At 55.2% G+C, this 20,619-nt stretch overlaps 1 protein-coding gene across 1 annotated transcript in view; it reads right to left on the reverse strand.

Annotated features, from left to right (window-relative positions):
- COL27A1 (collagen type XXVII alpha 1 chain) overlaps window positions 1-20,619 on the reverse strand; it is a 143,668-nt gene that overhangs the window by 30,574 nt on the left and 92,475 nt on the right. Inside the window, exons 28-37 of the mRNA XM_057724123.1 lie at window positions 19,318-19,371; window positions 13,967-14,020; window positions 13,380-13,424; window positions 13,250-13,294; window positions 12,903-12,956; window positions 11,758-11,811; window positions 10,844-10,897; window positions 9,616-9,669; window positions 7,571-7,624; window positions 3,376-3,483 (exon numbers count right to left, since the gene is read on the reverse strand). Of these exons, the coding sequence (XP_057580106.1) occupies window positions 3,376-3,483; window positions 7,571-7,624; window positions 9,616-9,669; window positions 10,844-10,897; window positions 11,758-11,811; window positions 12,903-12,956; window positions 13,250-13,294; window positions 13,380-13,424; window positions 13,967-14,020; window positions 19,318-19,371 (576 nt within the window). The remainder of the gene's footprint in view (window positions 1-3,375; window positions 3,484-7,570; window positions 7,625-9,615; window positions 9,670-10,843; window positions 10,898-11,757; window positions 11,812-12,902; window positions 12,957-13,249; window positions 13,295-13,379; window positions 13,425-13,966; window positions 14,021-19,317; window positions 19,372-20,619) is intronic.

The raw sequence follows: 20,619 nt of genomic DNA on the forward strand, positions 1-20,619 counted from the left end.
CCCCTCCCATAGATGGTGACAGCCTAGGTTCCCAAAGGTGAACAGACTTGCCCAGGGCCCTGCTGCTCCAAGGCAGAGCCCTGATTCAACTGCATATCTGTCTGCTTTCGTGTCCAGGATGCCCACTGATGATAGGCAGGCGGGAGAGGTTTCCTAGGTCTGCCCTCATCTCTGAGATGCTGTGTGTCACTTCTGACAATCCCTGAGGCTGTGTCCCACTGACAGGGACCCCTACCTCAGGGGTGGAGGCTGGAGGGGCTCCTCGAAGTGGCCTTTGTGCCAGGAAGGTCAGCCACCCTTCCCTACTCTCCCACTGGGGCACCCAGGCCACGCCCTCTGAGAGGCCACTCTGCCCCCTCCCCCAAAGGCATCCCAAAATGCTGCTCTCCCCTGCCCTGCCCCAGGAGGCCCAACCGTCTCCATAGTTGTCAGGGAAACTCAGTTCACTGGGGGTGAGTGAGTGTGTGAAAGTGTGCACAAGGGAGTACAAGAGAGATGAGAGAGCAAGAGTGAGAGAAGAGAGTCCTGAGCCCAGGCCCCACTGGGTTGGGATGTAGGGGATAGGGCAGGCAGTGTTCCTGGCCTGGAAGGGATACCCAGACTGCCTGCAGAGGACAGTCTCCACAAGGCCCAAACCCCAAAAGGAGCTGGGAAAAAACATCTATGTTCTTGGAAAGCACTAAAGAGCTGGTTTGATTTAATCCCTTTGGCTGCATTAACAGAGGCAGATGCTGTAGGATGAGGGAGGTGATGATCTCACCTTGGAATAGGCATTGTACTCTAAGAGGAAGTACTGACTAATTGTGATGGAGGAGGGGCAGGAAGAGCAGTGGCCCTGGAAGGACCAAGCACAGACTGCCCTGCATCCTGGTGCTTGAGTCTTCATGTGACCCCGAAAAAGTCCCTCCCTTTCTCTGTGCCTCAGTTTCCCCACCTGTAATATAAAGGTCTTGAAACAGCCTTGTACTGTCCAATATGGTGGCCCCTAGCCACACATAGTTACTGGGTACTTGAAATGTGGCTATTGTGACTGAGGAACTGGATTTTTAATCAAATTTTAATTAACTTAAAATTTAAAACTGGTAATTCAATGACTGGAAAACTTTTAGCATTTTTGGAACAACTTGGGATATGAATCTACATTTTTAACTGTATGTTTTATGAGATCTAAATACAGATCAAGTACGAGGGTGAGTCAAAAATTATCCGCACTCCGTTTATAGTAAAACTTCTGTAAATTCTACAGCCTGGGTGAGGGTAATTTTTGACTCACCCTCCTATTTCCAGTGAAAATTTAGCGTCTGAACTGAGATGTGCTCTAAGTATAAATACACACTGGATTTCAAAGACAGTATAAAAAAATGCAAAATATTATATTAATAGTTCTTTATATTGATTACATGTTGATATATTAGTATTTTGGATATATTATGTAGTATTAAATATAATATTTATATTATTAAATATATTATTTAAATTAAATCCACCTGTTCCTTTTTACTTTTTAAAAATATGGCTATTAGAAAATTTTAAATTACACACATAGCTCCTCTTCTGTTTCTACCAGACAGCATTGGACTTGACAATCTCAAGGTCTTTTGCTCCTCCAGTAATTAAATACTAATAATCATCACGGCCTCAACCATGGGCCAGACACTGTGTCCAAACTCTGTATCATAGCTCAGCCAATTCTGGCCACAGGGCTGGGAGGAAGGGATTATTTATTCCATGTTAAAGCTCAGGAAACAGGCTCAAGGAGATGAAGACCCAGTCAATGGGTCACCCAGCTAGGTAGAATGAAATGTGTATTCTTACTTTCTGGGACATCCCTTTTCCTACGCTGGCCCTGTTTGGGCAATTGTGGTCATGATTACAGGAGCTGGTGACATTTACCAGTGGACGGAGGTGATTGCAATGGTTGATCCCTTGTCAGAAGAAGAAGTGAGTTAGTGAAAGAATTCAGTACAGGGCCAGGGAGACAGGAGTCTCCCCCAGGACAGGGCTGCCAGCCAGGATTTCCCACACCTCTGCAGCTGGGAGCAACCCCAGTGGTGTGGGAAATCCTGAGTAAGGGCTAGAGAATCCAGTGGGGTGAGGCTGTGGGGTCAGAATGAAGACACTTGCTGGGCTCCCATCCATATAGATGTATTTCTGGAAAGGCCTTGATGGCTCATAAAATTCTATTTTTAAATCCTCCACTGTTTCCAGGCCACAGAGTGGGAGATTCTTGTCTGCAGCCCTGGTGCCAAAGAGACTCAAACACAGGCCTCTCATCACCTCTGTTGCCCAACACACACTCAGTCTGGCCCCAGTGAACCTCTTTCCAGTTCCAGTGTGTGAGAATTGGCAGTGACAGCAAAATACAGACATAAACACTGCTACCACTACCATCCCCATCACCACTGCCACTGTCACACCACTGCCACTGCCATCACCATCACCAGCATCAATACCACCACCATCATCATCCCCACCATCATCATCACCATCCCCACCACCAGCAACTTCCAGTCACTTTCTCCTCCAAATTCATAAGATCATTTTTTATATTTCTGGTGCATTTTATAAAGTGCTTTCCTACCCAAAGTTTCATCAACTCTTCAGATGAAAACATCCAAGGCTCAGAGACAGGTAGTGATGAACCTAAAGTCACGATGACAGTGGGTGCTCGAGCCAGAACTCAGCCTTTGGACTCTGGGTCAGGGCTGTTTCTGCCACATGTTGCTGCCCATTACACAATCATGATGCTCAAAAGCTCGCTAAGAAAGAGCCCCTGGAACACTGGAACTCAAAATGATCTCAGCACACATTCTTTCAAATCCTTCATCATACCAAGGGTATGACCCAGAGAGGGCAAGGGCAAGTGAAAGGTCACACAGCAAGCTGCTGATGGAGAACTGGGCCAGTGCCTTTCCTGCTAAACTCAGTGTGGCTGAATGTGGGGGTTGGGCAGGATGAGGTCAGCAGGGGCCAGTTTTGTGTAGGGCACAGCAGCCAGACTAAGGAGAGTGATGTTATTCCTACAGGCACTCGGGAGGCGTGGGAGAGTTAGGCCAGGGAGGGACACGATCAGATTGGTTCTCTGCAAAACTCTCAGGTAAGGGAAGGATCACAGCACAAAACTCTTTAGGGGCTGCTGTCAAAAGATCTCCCGAGTCACGGGAGGGAGGGGATATGGAGATATATGTGTAAATACAGCTGATTCATTTTGTTGTACAGCAAAAACTGGCACAACAGTGTAAAGCAATTATATTCCAATAAAGAGCTTAAAAAAAATTAAAAAAAAAAAGATCTCCCACCAAACTGCCTGAACAGGCACTCATGTTATCCTCACCCAGGAGCCCCAAGTGCTGGCACGCAGCCGGGCACACTCACCCGGACGCCAGTGATGCCTGGGGGGCCGGGGGGACCATCCTCGCCCTTCAGTCCCTCTTGGCCCTTCTCGCCACGTTCACCATCCGGCCCGGGGTCACCCCTATCCCCCTGGGTTGGAAAGGCATGAGGAAGGGGGAGAGAGAGAGAAAGGGAGAATAAATTAGTCACCAAGTCCATCAGAGGCACCAAACCTCAGGGCTCCATTTGGATGTCCACAGCCAACCAGCCCCTGGATTCCCCTGACAGTTCTGCCAAAAGGGTCAGCCTGGCACAGACAGCACGCAGCTCAGGACAGTTTCTGATGTTTGCGCCTAGGCCACGGAGGGAGCTGCTTAGAGAGAAGAGAGGCCCCTGACCACACCCACCCCATGGAGTTTACAGGAAAGAAACAGGTTGGGAGACTAGGACAATTTCTCCCCAACCCTGTAGACACACTGGGAAGACAAGAGTCTTACGAAGCTAAAAGAATTAAAAAAAAAAAAAATTTTTTTTTTTAACTTTTTTGGCTGCACCCTGCGCAGCATGTGGGATCTTAGTTCCCCGACCAGGGATCAAACCCGCGCCTCCTACAGCGGAAGTGCGGAGTCCTAACCACTGGACCGCCAGGGAAGTCCCAAGAAGCTAAAGGAAATTTTTATAAAAGAAAAATTCACCTGGTTCTGCCTCTTGGAACAAACTTTTTCCATGTTTCTGAGTTGCCTTTTCAACCCTTGCTTACACAAAACAGTTTACAATAATAAGTAAAAGGTAATCATTTCGATTGCTATATACCAGGCTCAGAGCAGTGAAACAACTGTTTCAAAGCAATGAAGTTCATCAGTAAATTTAGCTCTAAAGGCATAATCCAATTGGACTGCATGTTTCCATCTATTTTTTTTTTAATGTCTTCCTCTATTTACTGTGAGTACGCGCTCCCTTTGCTGTCTGCTCCTCATGGTTCTAATTCTCACTGGCTGCAGAACATTCTCTCTGTTGAGTGGGTGGCAGTCAATGCTTACATAGCACTTGCCATTCCAGGCCGTGTGCCGGCAGGCTAGGCTGGGCCAGGATGGGGCACAGGCTGTTGTCCTTGGCCCCACGGGCAGAGCAGGTGCGAGGGTGCAGCACGGGCAGTGGGTGTGGGGAGAAGCAGGGCCGCAGGGGCCTGTGGCCAGTCTGCAGGTGGCTGAGCTGTGACTGCACATAGAGGCCCCCAGGAAAGGGTGAGAAGCCACAGGTAGGAGGATGGGGTGGGTGGAGGAGCAGGCTTGGAGAGGCAGAGAGCGTCTCTGCCAGTTTTGTCTTCCGGCGCCACGCTTTACGAGGGACACTGATAAACTGGTGTGCATCCAGGGGAAAGCGCAGGACGTACAGGGCAAGCAGCCGGAGTCTGGGAACCAGACTGCTGAGAGCACAGCCCGCAGGCCAGTTCCACTGGGGCCTGGGCTCTGGGTGTAGGCGGCCGGGACGCAGGATTGCTGGGACAGTTTCTAGCTCTGGTCCGGGCAGACGTCCCAGTGAGAAGGGTCCAGAGATGACACAGATGAGGGAGGGAAGCTCCAAGCTGAGGCGTGGGCCAGTGCAGAGCAGATCTGGGCACCAGGAAAGGGTCGGACAGGTTGGTGCCTGAGGTCCCTTCCCATTGAGATTCTCAGATTCCGAGCCCAGCCCGGCATGGAGACGGGGCTGGCCCTGATGACCCACTTGCCGACTCTCCGGGCTCTAGGATCCCCCTTCCGGCCTGTCATGCTGGCCACCTGCTCTCCTAGCTCTCGGAGGCAGGCAGCCTGTTCCGCTGGCTGGGCTGGATTTCTGTGAGGGGCCCCATCCTGGGCCCTGCAGGGCCGCTGGCTCCAGGGACTACCCAGACCCCTGGAGCCTGGGCTCGCACACAGCTAGGGTGGGTGACCTTGTGGATCCCATGCAGAATGGGCTCTGGGGGGAGGGGGAGGGAATCCCAGAATCCAGGACATCCGTCACTGCTCAGAGGAGCCTTACAAGTTGCCTAGCTCAACCCTCCTATTTACAGATGGGGAAACTGAGGCCCAGAGAGAGGGACAGACTTCCCAATATCACATGTGAGTCCAGGGCAGAGTACAGGTGAGACCTTGGGTTCTAGTTCCTTCTAATTCCAAGGTCCTCTGCTCAGAGGACAATACCTCCCTCACCCCTGGATTCAAATCTTGCTGCCACCTCTCAATAGCTCTGTGACTTGGGTAAGTTTCCTCATTTGCAAACTAAGCACCAAAGGGTTACTGTGGAGAGTGAAAGGGAGAATCCAGGTAAATGACAGCTTGGCATAGCGCGCAGTGCACCAGCGCTGGATAAACATTAGCTATTACTAGGAATCACCACCATGTTGCCACCATCAGCCGCTGTCAGCAAACTCAAAAGAGATCATCAGCATAAACTATAAAGTGCTGTGCATGTCCAAGAGGTTGTTTTCACCTTGGAGGTGATGCTTGAACAAACACCATAAAGGAAACAGGTTCTCTCCTGGATGTACGCGAGGACCCAGGAAGATGCCATATATCTGCCTGACTACTCTGGCCCAAGGTCTAGGGTAGCAGTGCCTTTGGAGGGAGTGAGAGGAAGCAGCAGGGCCGAGGAGCCACGACCAGTGAGCAGGAAGGACTGTGTGAGGCGCCCAAGCCTGGAAGACCCCCTCCCATCCCACTTCAGCAATGATTCCAAGGAGAAGAAAGGTGGCTGCTGAGAAGCGGAGGAGGCCCCTGCCTCGTGCCTCGGTTTCCTCATCTGTCGAGTGCGGATGGTAGCGAATCCAGCTCTGAGGGTTGCTGGGAAGATTGAACGGGTTAATTCACGTAAAGCTCTCGAGGCCGGTGCCACGAGCATGGTGAGTACACACAGCATTTCAGCCAGGATGTGTATCATCACCGTCATCACGACTCATGCAGGCCCTTGTCAAAGGATGTGGAGAGGCCATCAGGTGCTCTGGGTCTCCCCAGCCAGACCCAGTTTTACGCTAGGATGCAGCAGGATTGGAGGTGAGAGAAGGTAGACGGATGGCAGACAGGGGGCGCTCTCGACCTTGCAAGCAAAACACAGGAAGCTGCGGAGCCAGCCAGGGGCTTGTCACAGAAGCATCCCGGGAGATGCGGAAGCCCTGGACACAGGGCAACCATGGGGGTGGAGGTCTGGGGATGGGGCAATGGAGGCCCAGAGAAGAGGGGTGCTTATCTGAGGTCACATGGAGAGTCAGTGGGTGACAAACGGAATCCTGGGATGCGGCACTTGGGATCCTGCGCTGGGCAGCTGACAGATCAGCCCTGGGGAAAACCCCCCTAATGGTCCAGGGCTAGGCCAGGGCTGGAGGCCAGAGATGGGCCTGGGCTGGAGGTGGGGCTGGTAAGTCAGGGAGTGATGACCACCTGCCCTGGGGTTCATGGGAGCCCTGGCTCCTCCGTCTAAGGCCCCAGCATCTGTGGCTGACAGATGAATCCACGGAACACAGCAGGGCTGAGTTAGGCCCACATGCTTCTGTGCCAGCAAGGCCTGGCTTTGAATTTTGGAATCTCCACTCACAGCATAGACTCCAGATAAATACATCTTGGCCTGAGCCTCAGTTTCTTCACCTTTAGAGTGGGTGCATGGTGCAGAGAGGTAGCCGAGGCTTGGGTCTTGTCTGTGCCAGTTACTAGCGGTATGTCCTTGGACAAGTTGCTTAACCGCTCTGAGTCTCAGTTTCCTCATCCAAAGACAAGATTTAGCCCATGGCACTGATCGAGGTGATACATACAAAGGGCTTAGAGTGGCCCCTGATTCATACGTGACTAGTGCTTGGTAAACAGTGGCTCTGGGTCATGGGTGGTGAGTATTGTCCTCCTGATCTTTTAGGATGGTTGGAAGATAATAGATATCAAAGCTGCTGGTTCTGGGTCTGGCACAGAGCAGGGGTTCAGGTACCACCCTGAGCCAGGAGAAGCTGCAGTTTCGAGGAGAAGGGCGGCAGTGAGGAATGGAAGGTGGGGCTGGTCCCGGGTCCTGCCTGAGTAGGGTAGGGGGTGAGCCCTGGACAGGGCTCACCCCCACCCATCCTGCTATCTCTGGGAGCTGGAGGGCTGACCTCAGAGCCTATGGGAGCACAGTGCTTCTGGGGGAAAACTTAGGTCTTGGATGGGAGGGCAGTGGGAAAAGGAGAAGGCAGTTCCAGAACATTCCCTTCCCCCAGACTCTGCACCAAAAGGAAACTTACCTTCAGCCCGTCGGGCCCTGCAGGGCCACTGTCACCCTCGAGGCCTGGCTCTCCCTGGAAAGGGTAGTGGGGAAAGACGAGGAGACATTACTGGGGAAGGGGTCCCAGTGTGCTTTTACTGCCTCCCCCTCCCTGGGGCAAGACCCCAACCCCTGATCTCCAGGTAGTAGGGCCCTGGAATGCCTGGCACAGCCAGTAAACAGTGGAGCAGACCCCCAAGCCACAAGCTGTTGTGTCTGCAGAGTGGGGTGGGGTAGGGGCTACATGAGTTAGAAAGTGCTGGTCACAGAACCAGCTGGACACCTGTGTCCAGGTGGGCTGCTTGGAATGGGGAGGCAGTGCAGCCTGCTGGTTGGAAAGGCTTTGACCTCAGACGGACCTCGATGCCGCCACTGGGCTTCCCATTCACTGGTGATCTGGCCACAAGCAAACTCCCTAGCTCTCATGGGTGTCTGTTTTCTCATCTGAAAACGGGGCTGTTACACTTCCTTTAAGGGTTCCTACGAGACACAGTATAAGCATGCCACAAATGGTAGCCATTAGATATATTCTTCCTGGAACCGCAGTGAGCCCTCATGGAACACCTTGGTGGAATCCCATTTCTCAGAGGAGGAAAGTGAGGCCATCCCCCAGCATTTCTTGGCAGCAAGTTTGGGAATGATACCCTGAGTCCCCATCTGATCTGCAACCAGGTGCCCTGCTTGCCTCTCTCGCTCCAGAGACGCCCCTGGATGCCTCAGTCCTCTAAATGGCTATCAAATTGTTTGTCTCTCTCTGCTTTTTCATAGCTGTGCAGCATCTGAGCTGGAAGGGCCCTCAGAAGTCATCAAATGCAGGAATGGCAAAGATGGGACAGGTCTGTAGACACCACCCCTCTTGTGCCCATGGCAGACATCACTCATCGATCTACTAGAATGTGGCTCCATGAGGACAGGGCCTTCTGTTACTCACTGCTGTGACATGCCTGGCACACAGTGGGCATCAAGTGAGTGCAAGTCATTCTCTTGCCTACTGAACCAAGATGGAGTCCAGGGTCCTTTTTTTTTTTTTTTTGGCACACGGGCTTAGTTGCTCCGCAGCATGTGGGATCTTCCTGGAGCTGGGATCGAACCCGTGACCTCTGCATTGGCAGGCGGATTCTTAACCACTGCGCCACCTAGGAAGCCCATGTGTTTGTTTGTTTGTTTGTTTGTTTTCAGGGTCCTTCTTAACATGGCACTCCAAGAAACTATACAGCTCAATCTTCATTGGCAGACAAGACTGCTATCTGAAGATTTCACACTCCACGCTCATCCTCTCTTGCCCTGTGGCCTCTCATTCTATGTCTTAATTTGTGGAGCCTCTGTTAACTTTGGGCAGGGGGTAACATGAGGCATTGGAAAAAGGGAAAAATGAGAAATTGGATTGGGGTCCTGGTGCCTCCATGAACTGAGCCGCCCGCACTAACTCCCCCTCACTCCTGGGTCCCACCTTCCCCATCCGTAAGGTGCTAGAGAATGCCTGCTCTGTATCCTTCACAGCACCCGGGGTCCCCATTCCTACAGGGACCTTATAAATTAGGCACAGAGCATAGACATGTGGACACAGAGAAACCCCAAGGCTTCCAAGAGGAAGCCAAGCTCTGTGGGTTTCTTTTGGTAAAGGGACAGATAACCCTCCATGGAACAGTTTTCAGGGATGATAACAGGCATTTTTCAATAAAAGCACTTGGAGGTCAAATACGTTTGGAGACTCTAGATTAACCCCATCAAAACCCCAGTTTCTTGGTTGCAGCCCTCCTCAGAGCCTTGAAAATGCTACCGCTAATGTGTAAGAGGGGACACCGAGCACCGGACATCCTGACCACAGAATGTTTCTCTCTGAGAGCGCCTCTGCATTGTGGAAATGCTGGCCTGCCAAGGGAGCCTGGACAAGGCTGCAGAGATTCACGGTCTGTTTCTGCAGTTGAGGAAACTAAGGTTCAGGGAGGCTGAGTAAAGCCCTTCCCCCCACCAAACACCCCGGGGGTGGGGCTTTCCAGGGAGAATGAATTTGCTTCGACTTACCCGCTGTCCAATGAGGCCCTGCTCCCCAGGGGTGCCCAGAGGCCCAAGGTCACCCTAGGAGAAGCCAAACACAAGTTCACGGTGGGGGTAGGACCAGCCCCAGCCCTCACCCCACCTCCTTGTTCTCACCAGTTCTGAGGTGGGGGGAGCAGGGAGTGGAGTCGAGGAAGCTTTCTCTTCCCCAGAACCAGAGAGAAGCTGTCAAACGCCAACCAGAGCCCCTGTTCCCAGTAAGCCCTGGACATGTCAGGACCACCACCACCACCACCACCACCACCATCATCATGGCCTGGCTCACATTTACACAGTGCTGCTCTAAGTCCCTTTTTATTTCACACATTTAATTGTCACAACAACCCTGCCAGGAAAGGCATCTTCTTTTACAAATGAAGAGACTGAGGGACCACAGGTTAAGTAAGCAGCCCAAGCTCATGAGGATGATAAGTGACAGATTTAGGATCCAAACCAGGGTAGTTTGGCTCCAGGGACTACCAGATGCAGAGGTGGCCACCCTGAAGCTCACCACCTTCCTTACTCTCCCTGAGAACCTTGGAGAGAAACCCAAACAAGGAAGAGGCCCTAAATGAACCAGAATAAATGTCACCCGCCTCCTCCAAGAGACCCTGGAAGGGTCTCTCTCAGGTGGGGATTTCCAAGCTACACTCTTTCCCTGCTGGTGTTTGAGGCCACAACGAGGCAGATCTCTGAGCCCCCAGCCCCGCCACAACCAGAACCATCCCATTTCTATCTGTTTTATATATGGGGTGGTTTCCCACATTATTCAAGCACAGGATTCTGGAACTAAGTCAAGCCTGACAGTCCCAGGCCTCTGAGCCCTATGTAGGGAGCAGGCCCTCTTCCAACAGAGGAGTGCGGTGAGGGCTCTCCCCAGAGCCTGGGGATCAACAGGCTCCTGTTTCCCAGCAGGTAATGAGGGGCACCGGTGCTGAACTGCAGATCATATCGCGGGAGGCCAGGAGGTACTGCCGCCGCAGCGTGGGGCAGGTGCCAGAGAAAACACTGCCAGACAGGAGGCAGGAGCGGGGGCTCCGGGCAGCCTGGGCCATCCACTGTGGCCATGGCCAGGCCCTGCTCCCCAGCCAGGGGCACAGAGAACCCATTATCCCAGGAACAAGAAAGGCCCATTTCTCTTCCACGGAGAGGACGTGGCTGCCAGCTGAGCGCTGGTTTCAACAAGCCATTTTTCTCCTCTTTCATCCCACCTTACCTTCATTCCAGCTTCCCCAGGAAGGCCCGGTTCTCCCACTGCACCTGGTGGGCCCTGCAAGAAAATGCCTTTGGTCCTTCCCACAGCAAGGGCTGGCCCCTTGTTGTAAGGGAGGAGATAACTGAGGCAGGCTCAGAAAGGACAAGGGACATGCCCGAGGTCACACAGCATGAGACGCAGCTGGGAGCAGGCTGAAGCCTCCTGGGAGCTTAGAGCTGGGACTATTCAGAGGCGGGTGGCTGGGCCCAGGCTGCTGAGCCTCAGGGCTACCCAGAGGCTGCTGGAGCCCCTCCCTCCCCACGAGTGTGGTTTACCACAGTAGGAGCCCATTGGCAAGCGTGAGGAGGAAAATTTCATGATTCACATAACAACAGAGCAGGAAGCCAACGGATGCTGCATTCAGGGCTGAGGGATTCCAGCCCTCTTCTCTGCAGCCGGGCCAGGATGACAAGGGCAGGAGAGATCCTGAGTTATCGTCACTGGCATGGCCGCAGCTCCTGCCTAAACCCTGGGGCTCAGTTTTCTCCTCTGGATAAGGCAGGGTGTCTGAGGCCCCTTCCAAGCTCCTTGCTGCGTGACCTTAAGAGGACTGGTTCTGCAGTTAAACCTCTGTGTCGGGAAGAAGTCCCCGCAGGGTCGGGGCAGGGGGCATTGCTGCTCTCCATGGTGCCGAAAAAGAGGCACTGCCAACCCCCCATGAGGGTCCTGGCGCACCTGCATCCCACCCGCTGCCCCTGGGACTGGGAGCCCAGCCCCTCACCCTATGGCCTCACGGTGAATCTACCCTCTCTGCCAGGGCGTCTCCCCATCAGTCTCTGCAGTACGCAGGACAGGGACACCTGGGGAGGAGGGCCGCGAGGGGCTGAGACCTCCCGAGCAGCACCACGGGATGAACAAGTGTCCTCAGCACTCACCTTTGGTCCCATCTCTCCCGGAGGGCCAATTGGCCCCTGGGGTCCCTGAGGGCCCTGGAGGACAGACAGACACACAGACAGTTGGGAGAAGCCAGCCTGGGACCTCTTTGGGGTCTGAGGCTCCATAATGCAGTCTGGAGGGGCGGGTGAGGGAGAGAACCCACAGAACCTGGGACTCTGCGGCCCCCGCCCCCCCACCGAGGGTCCTGGTGCCTGCAGCTCCCTCCTCACCCCGCGTCCAGCGCACCCCCCGCCAATCCATCTGCATCCTCTCCTAGGCATCTACCTGAGACCCAGCATGGCCTCCCTGCTCTGAAGCCTTCTGGCTCCTGAGCCTTGCTCAGTCTGTTCCCTCTGCCTGGAACACCCTTTCACCCACCGCCGGTCAGTCCATTGTTCAAAAGGGCATCTACTTGAGCTTCTAGATGCGGGGCAGCAACGCGGCCTCCAGTCCTCCCCCTGCCCCACCCGGATTCCTCCTCGCGAGCCCCGAGATTGTGCTCTCCTCTCCATCACCAGCAACACCCCCCGCAGCCTCCTCACGGGGCTTCCCGACAAGCGGGATGTCCCCCCAAACTCACCCTTCCCAGGAGATCCTCTGAAGGGTCCCCTCTGTTTCAAACTCCTCAATAGCTCCCCCTGGCCTTTGGGACAAAGAGCAAACTCTGTCCACAGCTTTGGGCGACCGGCCCCCGCGACCTCTTCCTGCCTTCCCTGAGGTCCATCTCCCCACGCCAGCCACGCTGGACTCCATGGTGCCCAGTCGGCGTGTTAGTTTATTCTCATCCTGCCCTCCCGCCTTCGCAGACCTGAAGACCTGTTCCCTCCACGCTGCACGGTGCTAAGCACTCCGTACACATTTTCTTATTTCATCCTCACAACAGGACAGCAGCATAGGAACAACTGTTCCCATCTTACTGGCTGGAAGGCAAGGGAGGTTAGCCTCAACTCGGAGCTCCTGACCTCCCCAGCCAGCGCTTTCTCCCCAACCCTGTCTCATCGGGGTGGCAGAGCCCTGGCACTGTTCCTCTCCAAGCCTTCTCCTTGTCCGTGACCACAGGACCCCATACCCCCAGGTGGGTGGCCCAGCTGAGACCAGCTCGCCAGGGGCAAAGACACAAAGAGTGGAGGGAGAGGGCACTTACCGGTTCTCCTGGGAGGCCCTTAGTGCCTGGGGGGCCAGAGCGACCCGGGATACCCTGCGGGGATGAACAAAGGTGACCTGAGTCTCTCCATGGCCTTCTCTGCCCTGCCTGTCCCCTGGGTCTCCGTTAAGCTGCTGTGGTGAATGAAGGTCCTACCCTCACCCTCTGCCATGTGCCCGTTGGGAGACTGAGTCCCAGCGGGGAACAGACATGCTGGAAGGTCTTCAGGACAGGAATGGGCGGCTAGAACCTTCGGGGTTTCCACAGCAGGATGGGAACTTGGCTAACTGGCTATTTTCTCCCCGCAAAGCCCCACAGAGAGAACTTCACCAACCGGTGCTACTTACAGGAAAGCCTCGCGTGCCCAGGTGCCCTCGCTCGCCAGCTGTGCCCTGGAAGCACATTTGGGGTTTGTTAGACGCGTGTATCACAAAGCAGGGAGTGGGGAGCGGGGCTGGCAGCCTTGGCCTGACATACCTGCTGCCCGGGCTGGCCCGGTCTGCCCTGTGGTCCCGGAGGGCCCTGAGGGAAGCAACGCAGGAGGGTAGGAGAGGGTGCTTGGGAGAACCCTTCACGGAGCAGGGACCCCGCTCCCACGGGAGATACAAGGAACCCACGGGGTCCCGACATCCACCCCTCTCCCCGGGGTGCGGACGGGAAGACTCAGGGGTGTGGCCAACGTCACCAGGGGCTCTGGGTCGAGAACCGAGGACCCCTGGGTCCTGATGCGGGTAGAGGCCGTCGCGGCTCTCAGGGGCCCGGGAGGGATCTGGGGGTCAGAGGCCGTGGGTGATTCCTCCTCACTCTCTCTTATTCTCGCTTCCTCTCTCTCACTCACGTGCTCTCTCTCCCTCTGTCTGACTGCCCGTTCTCCCTTCCCTGCCCCCATGCTGGGGGCTTGCCAGCACCAGGAAGAGCGGCTCTCAGGAATGTGCCCTGCAGCCTCTCCGGGATGCCCTGCTGTCCCAAAAGAGCCTGTGACTGAGGAGGCTGCGAGCCTGGGTTCCTGGATTCCTGACCCAGCATGGAAGGCGAGAGGAAGGGTCGGCCATGGGGGTCGGTACCTTCAGGCCCCTGGACCCCTGCTCCCCAGCGGGTCCGTCCGGTCCTCGGGGTCCCTGGAATAGGAAAAAGGGACTAGCACAGTGGACAGTAGGGGTCTCCCTCGGGCTGGGAACCAGGAGGGCGGGGCTGCTCAGAGCCTTGGGCCTTTCCCAGCACAAGCAGTGGCTCCCCCCGCCTCCCACTTCCCGCACACTCCCACCCTCAGGTGGGTCGCCCAGTGCAATGCGCCTGCTGAGACGGCCCTGCAGAGGGCTTGGCATGGGTGGGCTCAGCCAGAGGCCCTACCGTTCTGGAATGGGGCTGGTGGTGCATTGAAACCCTGTTTAAAGAAAACTTGGGGCTCAGCCAGCCAACCCATTTCACAGATGCAGAAACTGAGGGCAGAGCCAAGAGACGTGTGGCCAAGTCCCCACAGCTAGGTCTTCAGACTGCTGTCCCCTGCTCTTCCCAGAGCACATGTGGGGCAGGAGCAGTTTGTGGACCGCAGCCCTTAGGGGAAACTGACAGAGGACGCATGACCTGGGGAGGGTCTACTTGTGGCCAGATGTGTGGAGCAGCCCCTTCTCCAGCCAGATGTGCAGCCAATCTGGCCCAGCTCGCATGAGGAGAGGGTAAGAACAGGGCAGCTCTTCCCTGGAGGTCTGGGCTCAGGTCTGACCTCTGAGATAGGATTCTTGGTCTTTTGAGAACTGGGAGGCCCCTGAGGCAGGTGGAATCCCCTCTTCCCCCCACTGCACAGATAGGAATACTGAGGCCCTGCAAGGGAAATGATTTGTCCTAGGTCCCTTAGCATATTAGCAGCTAGTATTCCCTCTAGGGTTCTACCCACTACCCACTGTGTCCCTTTCATGGGCCTCCAACAGAGATACAGATGGGATGGGGTCCCCTGGGGTCCTCCATGGAGAACAGTGTGGTGTTTGTTCTGCAGGGGGCCGGAGAGGCTGTGTTGGGGAGACAAAGAGGACCCTGTGAAGGAAGCTGGCCCACCCTAGCCAGGGAGCATGGGGACCAGCCACACAAGAGGGCCAGGGAAGCATCTGGGGGGAGGAGGGAGGAGGGATGAGAAAAAGGAACATGGAGAAGTCATTTAAATATTGAACAAGGAAAGTTTCGATTAATAGTTGAAGCAGAAAAAGGAACAATTCTTCTTGTTAACTGCTTCAACTCCATGCCATAGCCTTAAATAGTACCTCACTGATAAAGTCACCCTGGGCCAGGAGACCACGGGGCTGGGAGTCTTTGTTCCCGATGTCTCAGGCCTTGGCCCAGAACCCACCAGGGGTCCAGCACTAGGCAGAGTGCTGCTCAGGAAATGTTGTGTCTCAGGGACAAGTGACTGCTCCTCTCTGAGCCTCAGTTATACCATCTCTGAAATGGGAATGAGAAATCTCCTCCTCAAGGCAAGAGGAGATAATACACATGGGCAGCTCAGCACCTGGCATGTAGTAAGTGCTCAGGATACCTGGTTCTGCCAGAGAGGGCTGCAGGCTCCCCAGGCGCAGGGGCACAGAGCAATGGCCTAGTGAATCTGGATTCAGTCCCTTCCTCAGAATAGGCAGCTTATATCAGGCTGAGAATTTTCACGGGTTCAGGACAACGTCTGATTAGAGGGTGTGAGCGAAAGTCCTGGTTTTGCTGCCAGCTTGCTGGGTGACCCCAGGAAAGCCCCTTCCTCTCTCTGGGCTGCCATCTCAGATGGACACTGTCAGACCACGTGTTAGACTTAGGGCCCCTGATTCACGGACAGAGGCCTGGTGGAGATGGAGACAGACTGGGGTGGAGGCATCCCAGGTCATGAGAGCTGGGACAGAAGCTGAGCTGACGGTGGGCGTCTGGACCCTCCTGAGAGACGGCTTTTCGCCCCTGACCTCTGTCTCTACCTGAGGCATAAACCTTCCTGGAAAGGGACGGCTCTGGGAATGAGGCAGAGGCCCAGAGGTGTCGAGGGCTTGGCATGAATCACACACACCCTGTTTATCCTGGGAATCAAAGCCTCTCTGGGAGAAAGGTTATGAGATCTATAATAATAGTAATAACATCAACAACAGCAGGAGAAATTACAGTGAAAGCTATTATCCTCATTTGACAAGTAAGGAAATAGCCTGTGGCTGCCCTGCTAGTACATAGAGGAGCCAGAATTTGAATCCAAGTCAGCCAGAGGCCCAATTTTTTCCACCAGTACCTGTCACTATTTATCAGTGTGGGAGTGAGCTCCCCGTCACAGGGGGTATGCAGGTCAGGGCCAGGGCGCAGTGTTAGAGAGACAGTATCTAAAATCCCGCTTACCTGGGAGACTCTGCTATCCCCTGGGAGCACCAGAGAGCTCAGGGAGAAGCGGGGCCTGGCTGGGGGGAAGCAGCGTCAACCCTTCCTCCCTGGAGGGAGGAGGATGCCAAGGGGCCCCAGCCACCCTCCCCGCCCAGCTCGCCTGTGCAGGGAGAGCTGCAAGGGCAGCACACAGCCTCATCCTGGCCCTTGGTCTCTCTGTCCTGTGGGTACCCCAGCCCTGCCCCCTCCTTCCCCGGACAAACACGGGCCAGCCCACCCTGCGGGGGGCAGGTCTGGGTTTCTGTCCGAGCCACAAGTCTGTTCTCTTGTCGCCACTCCCTGGGAAGATGTTTGCAGTCACAGCTGGGGCTGCCTCCCAGCCAGCCTGGGCGGCTGGTTTGGCGGGGAGGAGCCCCAGGGGACAGAAAATCTGGCCAATCGCAGCTCTTGTGAAAAAGAGATGGAAAGGGAGTGAATGTGTGCCCAGCACTTGCTACGCGCCGCTGCCCTGCCAGGTGCTTACCATTCGAGGTGCTGGCAAACAGATTCTATCCCCACAGCCATCCAAAGAGGTCGGTTCTGCTGCTGACCCATTTTATAGAGGCAAAACTGGGGCCTCAGAGAGGGCAAGTCTGTCGCCCGAGGTCAGGTAGGAGGAGTTGGGATTCGAGGCCAGGTCTGCTCAGCTCTAGGCCCCACTCACAGGAGCGGAGTTCAGTGTCAGGCACTTGGATCACAGAATCCTCACGACCCCCTCAAAGCGGGTTTTGGAGGAAGATAGCAGCAGAGTCTCCTGGGTAAAAGGACTTTTAGACATTGTCTTCTCCAACACCCTACCCCTGGCTCTAACCTGCACACCCCCTGTGAGCGGGAACTCACTCCTACACTGATAAACAGTGACAGGTAATGGTGGAAAAACTGGGCACTGGGCTGACTTGGGTTCAAAGTCTGGCTCCTTACAACTCCCTCCTAATGCCATCCACAGAGGCTGACAGAGGTTTGGAAACTGGCCTGAGGTCCCAGAGCTGCTAACTGGGAAGGTTGAGACTTGCTCCTATACCTGTGTGACCCCAGAGCCCCCACTCTTTGTGGCCCATGGGCCCAGACCCTGATCAACAGCTCCACCAAGAGCCGCAGGTCTGGGGCCCCATCCTGGCCCTGGCCTTGACCCCTTGGTGCTCATTCTACCCAGGGCGGGGGAGTGGGGCGGGCAGCAGGGCCCATCCTGCACGTGGGCAGAAAAACAGGCAGGGCCTTGCAGACCTCCAGGCTCATTTCCCACAGAACACTTGGGGAAACTGAGGCCCGGAGAGCAGCAAGGCCTTGCTATGGTCACAGGGTAAGCCAGGAGGTGCACAGGGGCCCGCCCAGAATTGAGGTCTTTCACAGGCTCAGCAGGTGCCTCTCTAGTTCCCCCCCACCCCCACCCTCAGGGACACCATCTGTGAAGTGGCCAAAGGTGACCTGTCAGGCAAGGGACCCAGGGGGCAGGTCCCACAGGATTTGCATTCCTGCCAAACCCAGCAGGGGGAGGGGCTCCTGTTCCTGAAGCTCCCCTTCCAACCTCGGAGACTTTGATGTGGTTGGGAGCCTGGGTTTCCTCAAGCAGCAGATACATTCTTCAAGCCACTGCTGGGAAGGGTGGTCAGACAGTTGTGGGGAGCTCAGTGAGCTGATGCGGGTCTGAGCCTCTGCATCTGGCGGGCTGTGGGGGGCAGGACCTGGGCCAGCACAGCTCCTCCTCCAGCTAAGTTGGCTTCCCCAGGCAGGAGGGAATGTGCAGAGGGTCAAGGTGAAACCTGGTTGCCGATGGGCCTCGGCCACTCGCAGAGCCCAGGACATCGCACTGGGAGGGGCCCTGCCGGGCCAGAGGAATGCCTCTAAATCTCGCCTCTCCCAGGCCGACTGCTCGGACCATCTGGTTCAGGGGAAATTTTTAAACTACTTGAAATTCAGCCAAGAAGAGAATAATCATCTCAGATCCCCTGTATGAGCTTGAATATCAGGCCTGCGCTGCCTGCTCTACCTGTGCCATCTTGTTTCTTTTTCACACGGCTGCCTGGCCTGGACACCCACAGGGGGCAGGAAACCACTCCATTAGTCCTCCCTGCCTTTAGAATGCAAAAGAGTCAGTTTCCCTGGGTTCAAATCACAGTTCTGCCACTTTCTAGCTGTGCAACCTGAGGCAGGTGACTTAACCTCTCTGTGCCTCACTTTCCTTGTTTGTAAAATGGGACGAAGATTAGCAGCTACATTATAGGCTAGTGTTGAAGATGAACTGAGTCAATGTATGTGATAGATAGGGCCTGGCACAGAGTAAGTACCAGTGATTACCTCTGGCTACCATGCTCAGGGCCAGCCCTGTGTAAAACCCTCTGTGGCTCCCCACTACCCTTGGAACATAGCCCATAGGCTGAGCTGTGGTGTTTGAGGCCCTGCTTGGCTTGACACCTGCTAATTCTTTGTCTCATCCCTCTCTCCCGCTCCTCTGCTGAAACAAAGGGGATCCCTACACACACTGCTCCTTCTCATCTTAGGGCTTTCCCTCTGTCTGGCATCAGCTCAAGCATCACCGTCTCCTCAAAGCCTTCCCTGGTACCCTGGCCAGGTGAGATGCCTCCTCCAGGCTCCCAAGCTGCCTACGTTTCCACCATCAACATGCTGATGACCCTGTACTGTCTGTCTGACCTACTTGATTGAGCCACGAAGCCAGGTAAGGGGTCCTGCCTGTCCTATTCTCGTGGGATCTACAGAGCCTCCAACAGCGGCTGGCCCATAGCAGGTGCTCAATAAACTGTAGGTGAAGGAATGCATGAGGAAACACATGAATGGTCAAAGCACTGGCGGCACAGAGCCCCTCTGTGCCTACTGGATGGCAAAGCCTGGTGCTCAGAAATGGGCTGTGAAAGATGGGTGGGGGGGGGTCCCACACTGAGAGTCAGGCCCAGGAGGAGCCTGGAACCCTGCCTGGTGCTATGAAAGTCACAGATCTCAGGGCTGGGTGGAGGGCAAGGACCAGGAGGGATCTCTCTAATAGGTGGCCCCTGCCAGTGTCTGCCCCCGGGAGCTGGGCCCCACTTACCCGGCGTCCCTTTGCTCCCCTCATGCCCGGTGGGCCTCGAGATCCTGGAGGACCCTGTGGGGAGGAGAAAGAGTCTGGAGAAGCCCCTTTACAGGGAGCAAGGACCACACTGAAGGCTAGGTTGGCAGCCTCAGACAGGCGCTGCTCAGGAGCGGCCCGTCCCGAGCCCAGCAGCTCCAGATGGAAGGACTGGCCCAGAGGGAAGATCTGCCCCCAGAAGAAGCAGCCGACAAGCTGCGACCTCGAGTAGGAGTCAGTGCCTGGGAATCTGGTAGCAGGGAGAAGGCATCCTGGGTAGATAAGCCACTTCCTTCTTTATCTCAAAATCAACAACCAGAAGCTATGAAGACATTCCTGACAAAAGTCTCCTTCAGCACCCACTTCCCCTTTTCTTTCTCCATTGGCAAGGAGAATATGGGGTCTCAAGTTCTGTCCCCGACCCTGACCTCTAATATCACCTTAGAGCATCCAGAAGGCTCTGACCAGGGCATAAAGAGCCAGGGATAAGAGGGGGCAGGACCAGACCAGGGCCTCCAAGGTGAGGGAGGGAGAACAGGAAGTATGTATGGAGGGGGGATGGGAGGAGGGGGAGAGGCTGGGTGGAGAAGGGGGTGGGGGCAGGCAAAGAGAAGGGAGCAGGGCCTGGCCCAGGGAAGATGCCTGGTTATCTTGGTTTGATGAAGGAATGACAAGAGACAGGGAGGGAGGGAAGGAAAACACAGGGCTGGCTTTGTTCTTTGAATTTCCAGCACCTGGCCCAGGGCAGGCCGATGACAGGGATTTAGGGGAGGATTGAAGAGGACAGAGGACAGGAAGGGAAGGAAAGAAGGTGAAGAGAGGAAGCAGGCTTCCTTGCTGCCTGGTTTCTCTCCCTGGTTTCCAGCCCCAGCTACACACGTCAAGCTGCATTTTTGCCCCATGGCTGGCCCAGGACCCCTCCGACAGCTGCAAGAGGCTCCCAGCTCAGCGGTGATTCTCAGACTGGGTGTGTTCCTTTTACAAGAAGAGGCGGCCTCATCTCCACTCTGAATACCAGGGAGAGGCCCAGCTCCGTTTGGGGCCTCAGGAAAAACTCCTCTTTCTGCTCCTATTTTTCTCTCCCCAGGGCCTTGAGGGGTGCAGACCCTCCAACTGCTAAAGAGCTGATGTGAGGGGCTGGGTCCCAACCTGACCCCTTGTCAGCAGAGCAAGCAGGGTGTGGACTCGGGTTTGGTCCCATAAAAAGACAGATCTGACTCCCGGATGATGGAGACCATGAAGACTGGGTGAGAACAGATCATTTTACAGAGGGATCTCAGACTG

This window comes from Hippopotamus amphibius, chromosome 2 (genome assembly GCF_030028045.1).
Source record: "Hippopotamus amphibius kiboko isolate mHipAmp2 chromosome 2, mHipAmp2.hap2, whole genome shotgun sequence".
Lineage (NCBI taxonomy): Eukaryota > Metazoa > Chordata > Mammalia > Artiodactyla > Hippopotamidae > Hippopotamus > Hippopotamus amphibius.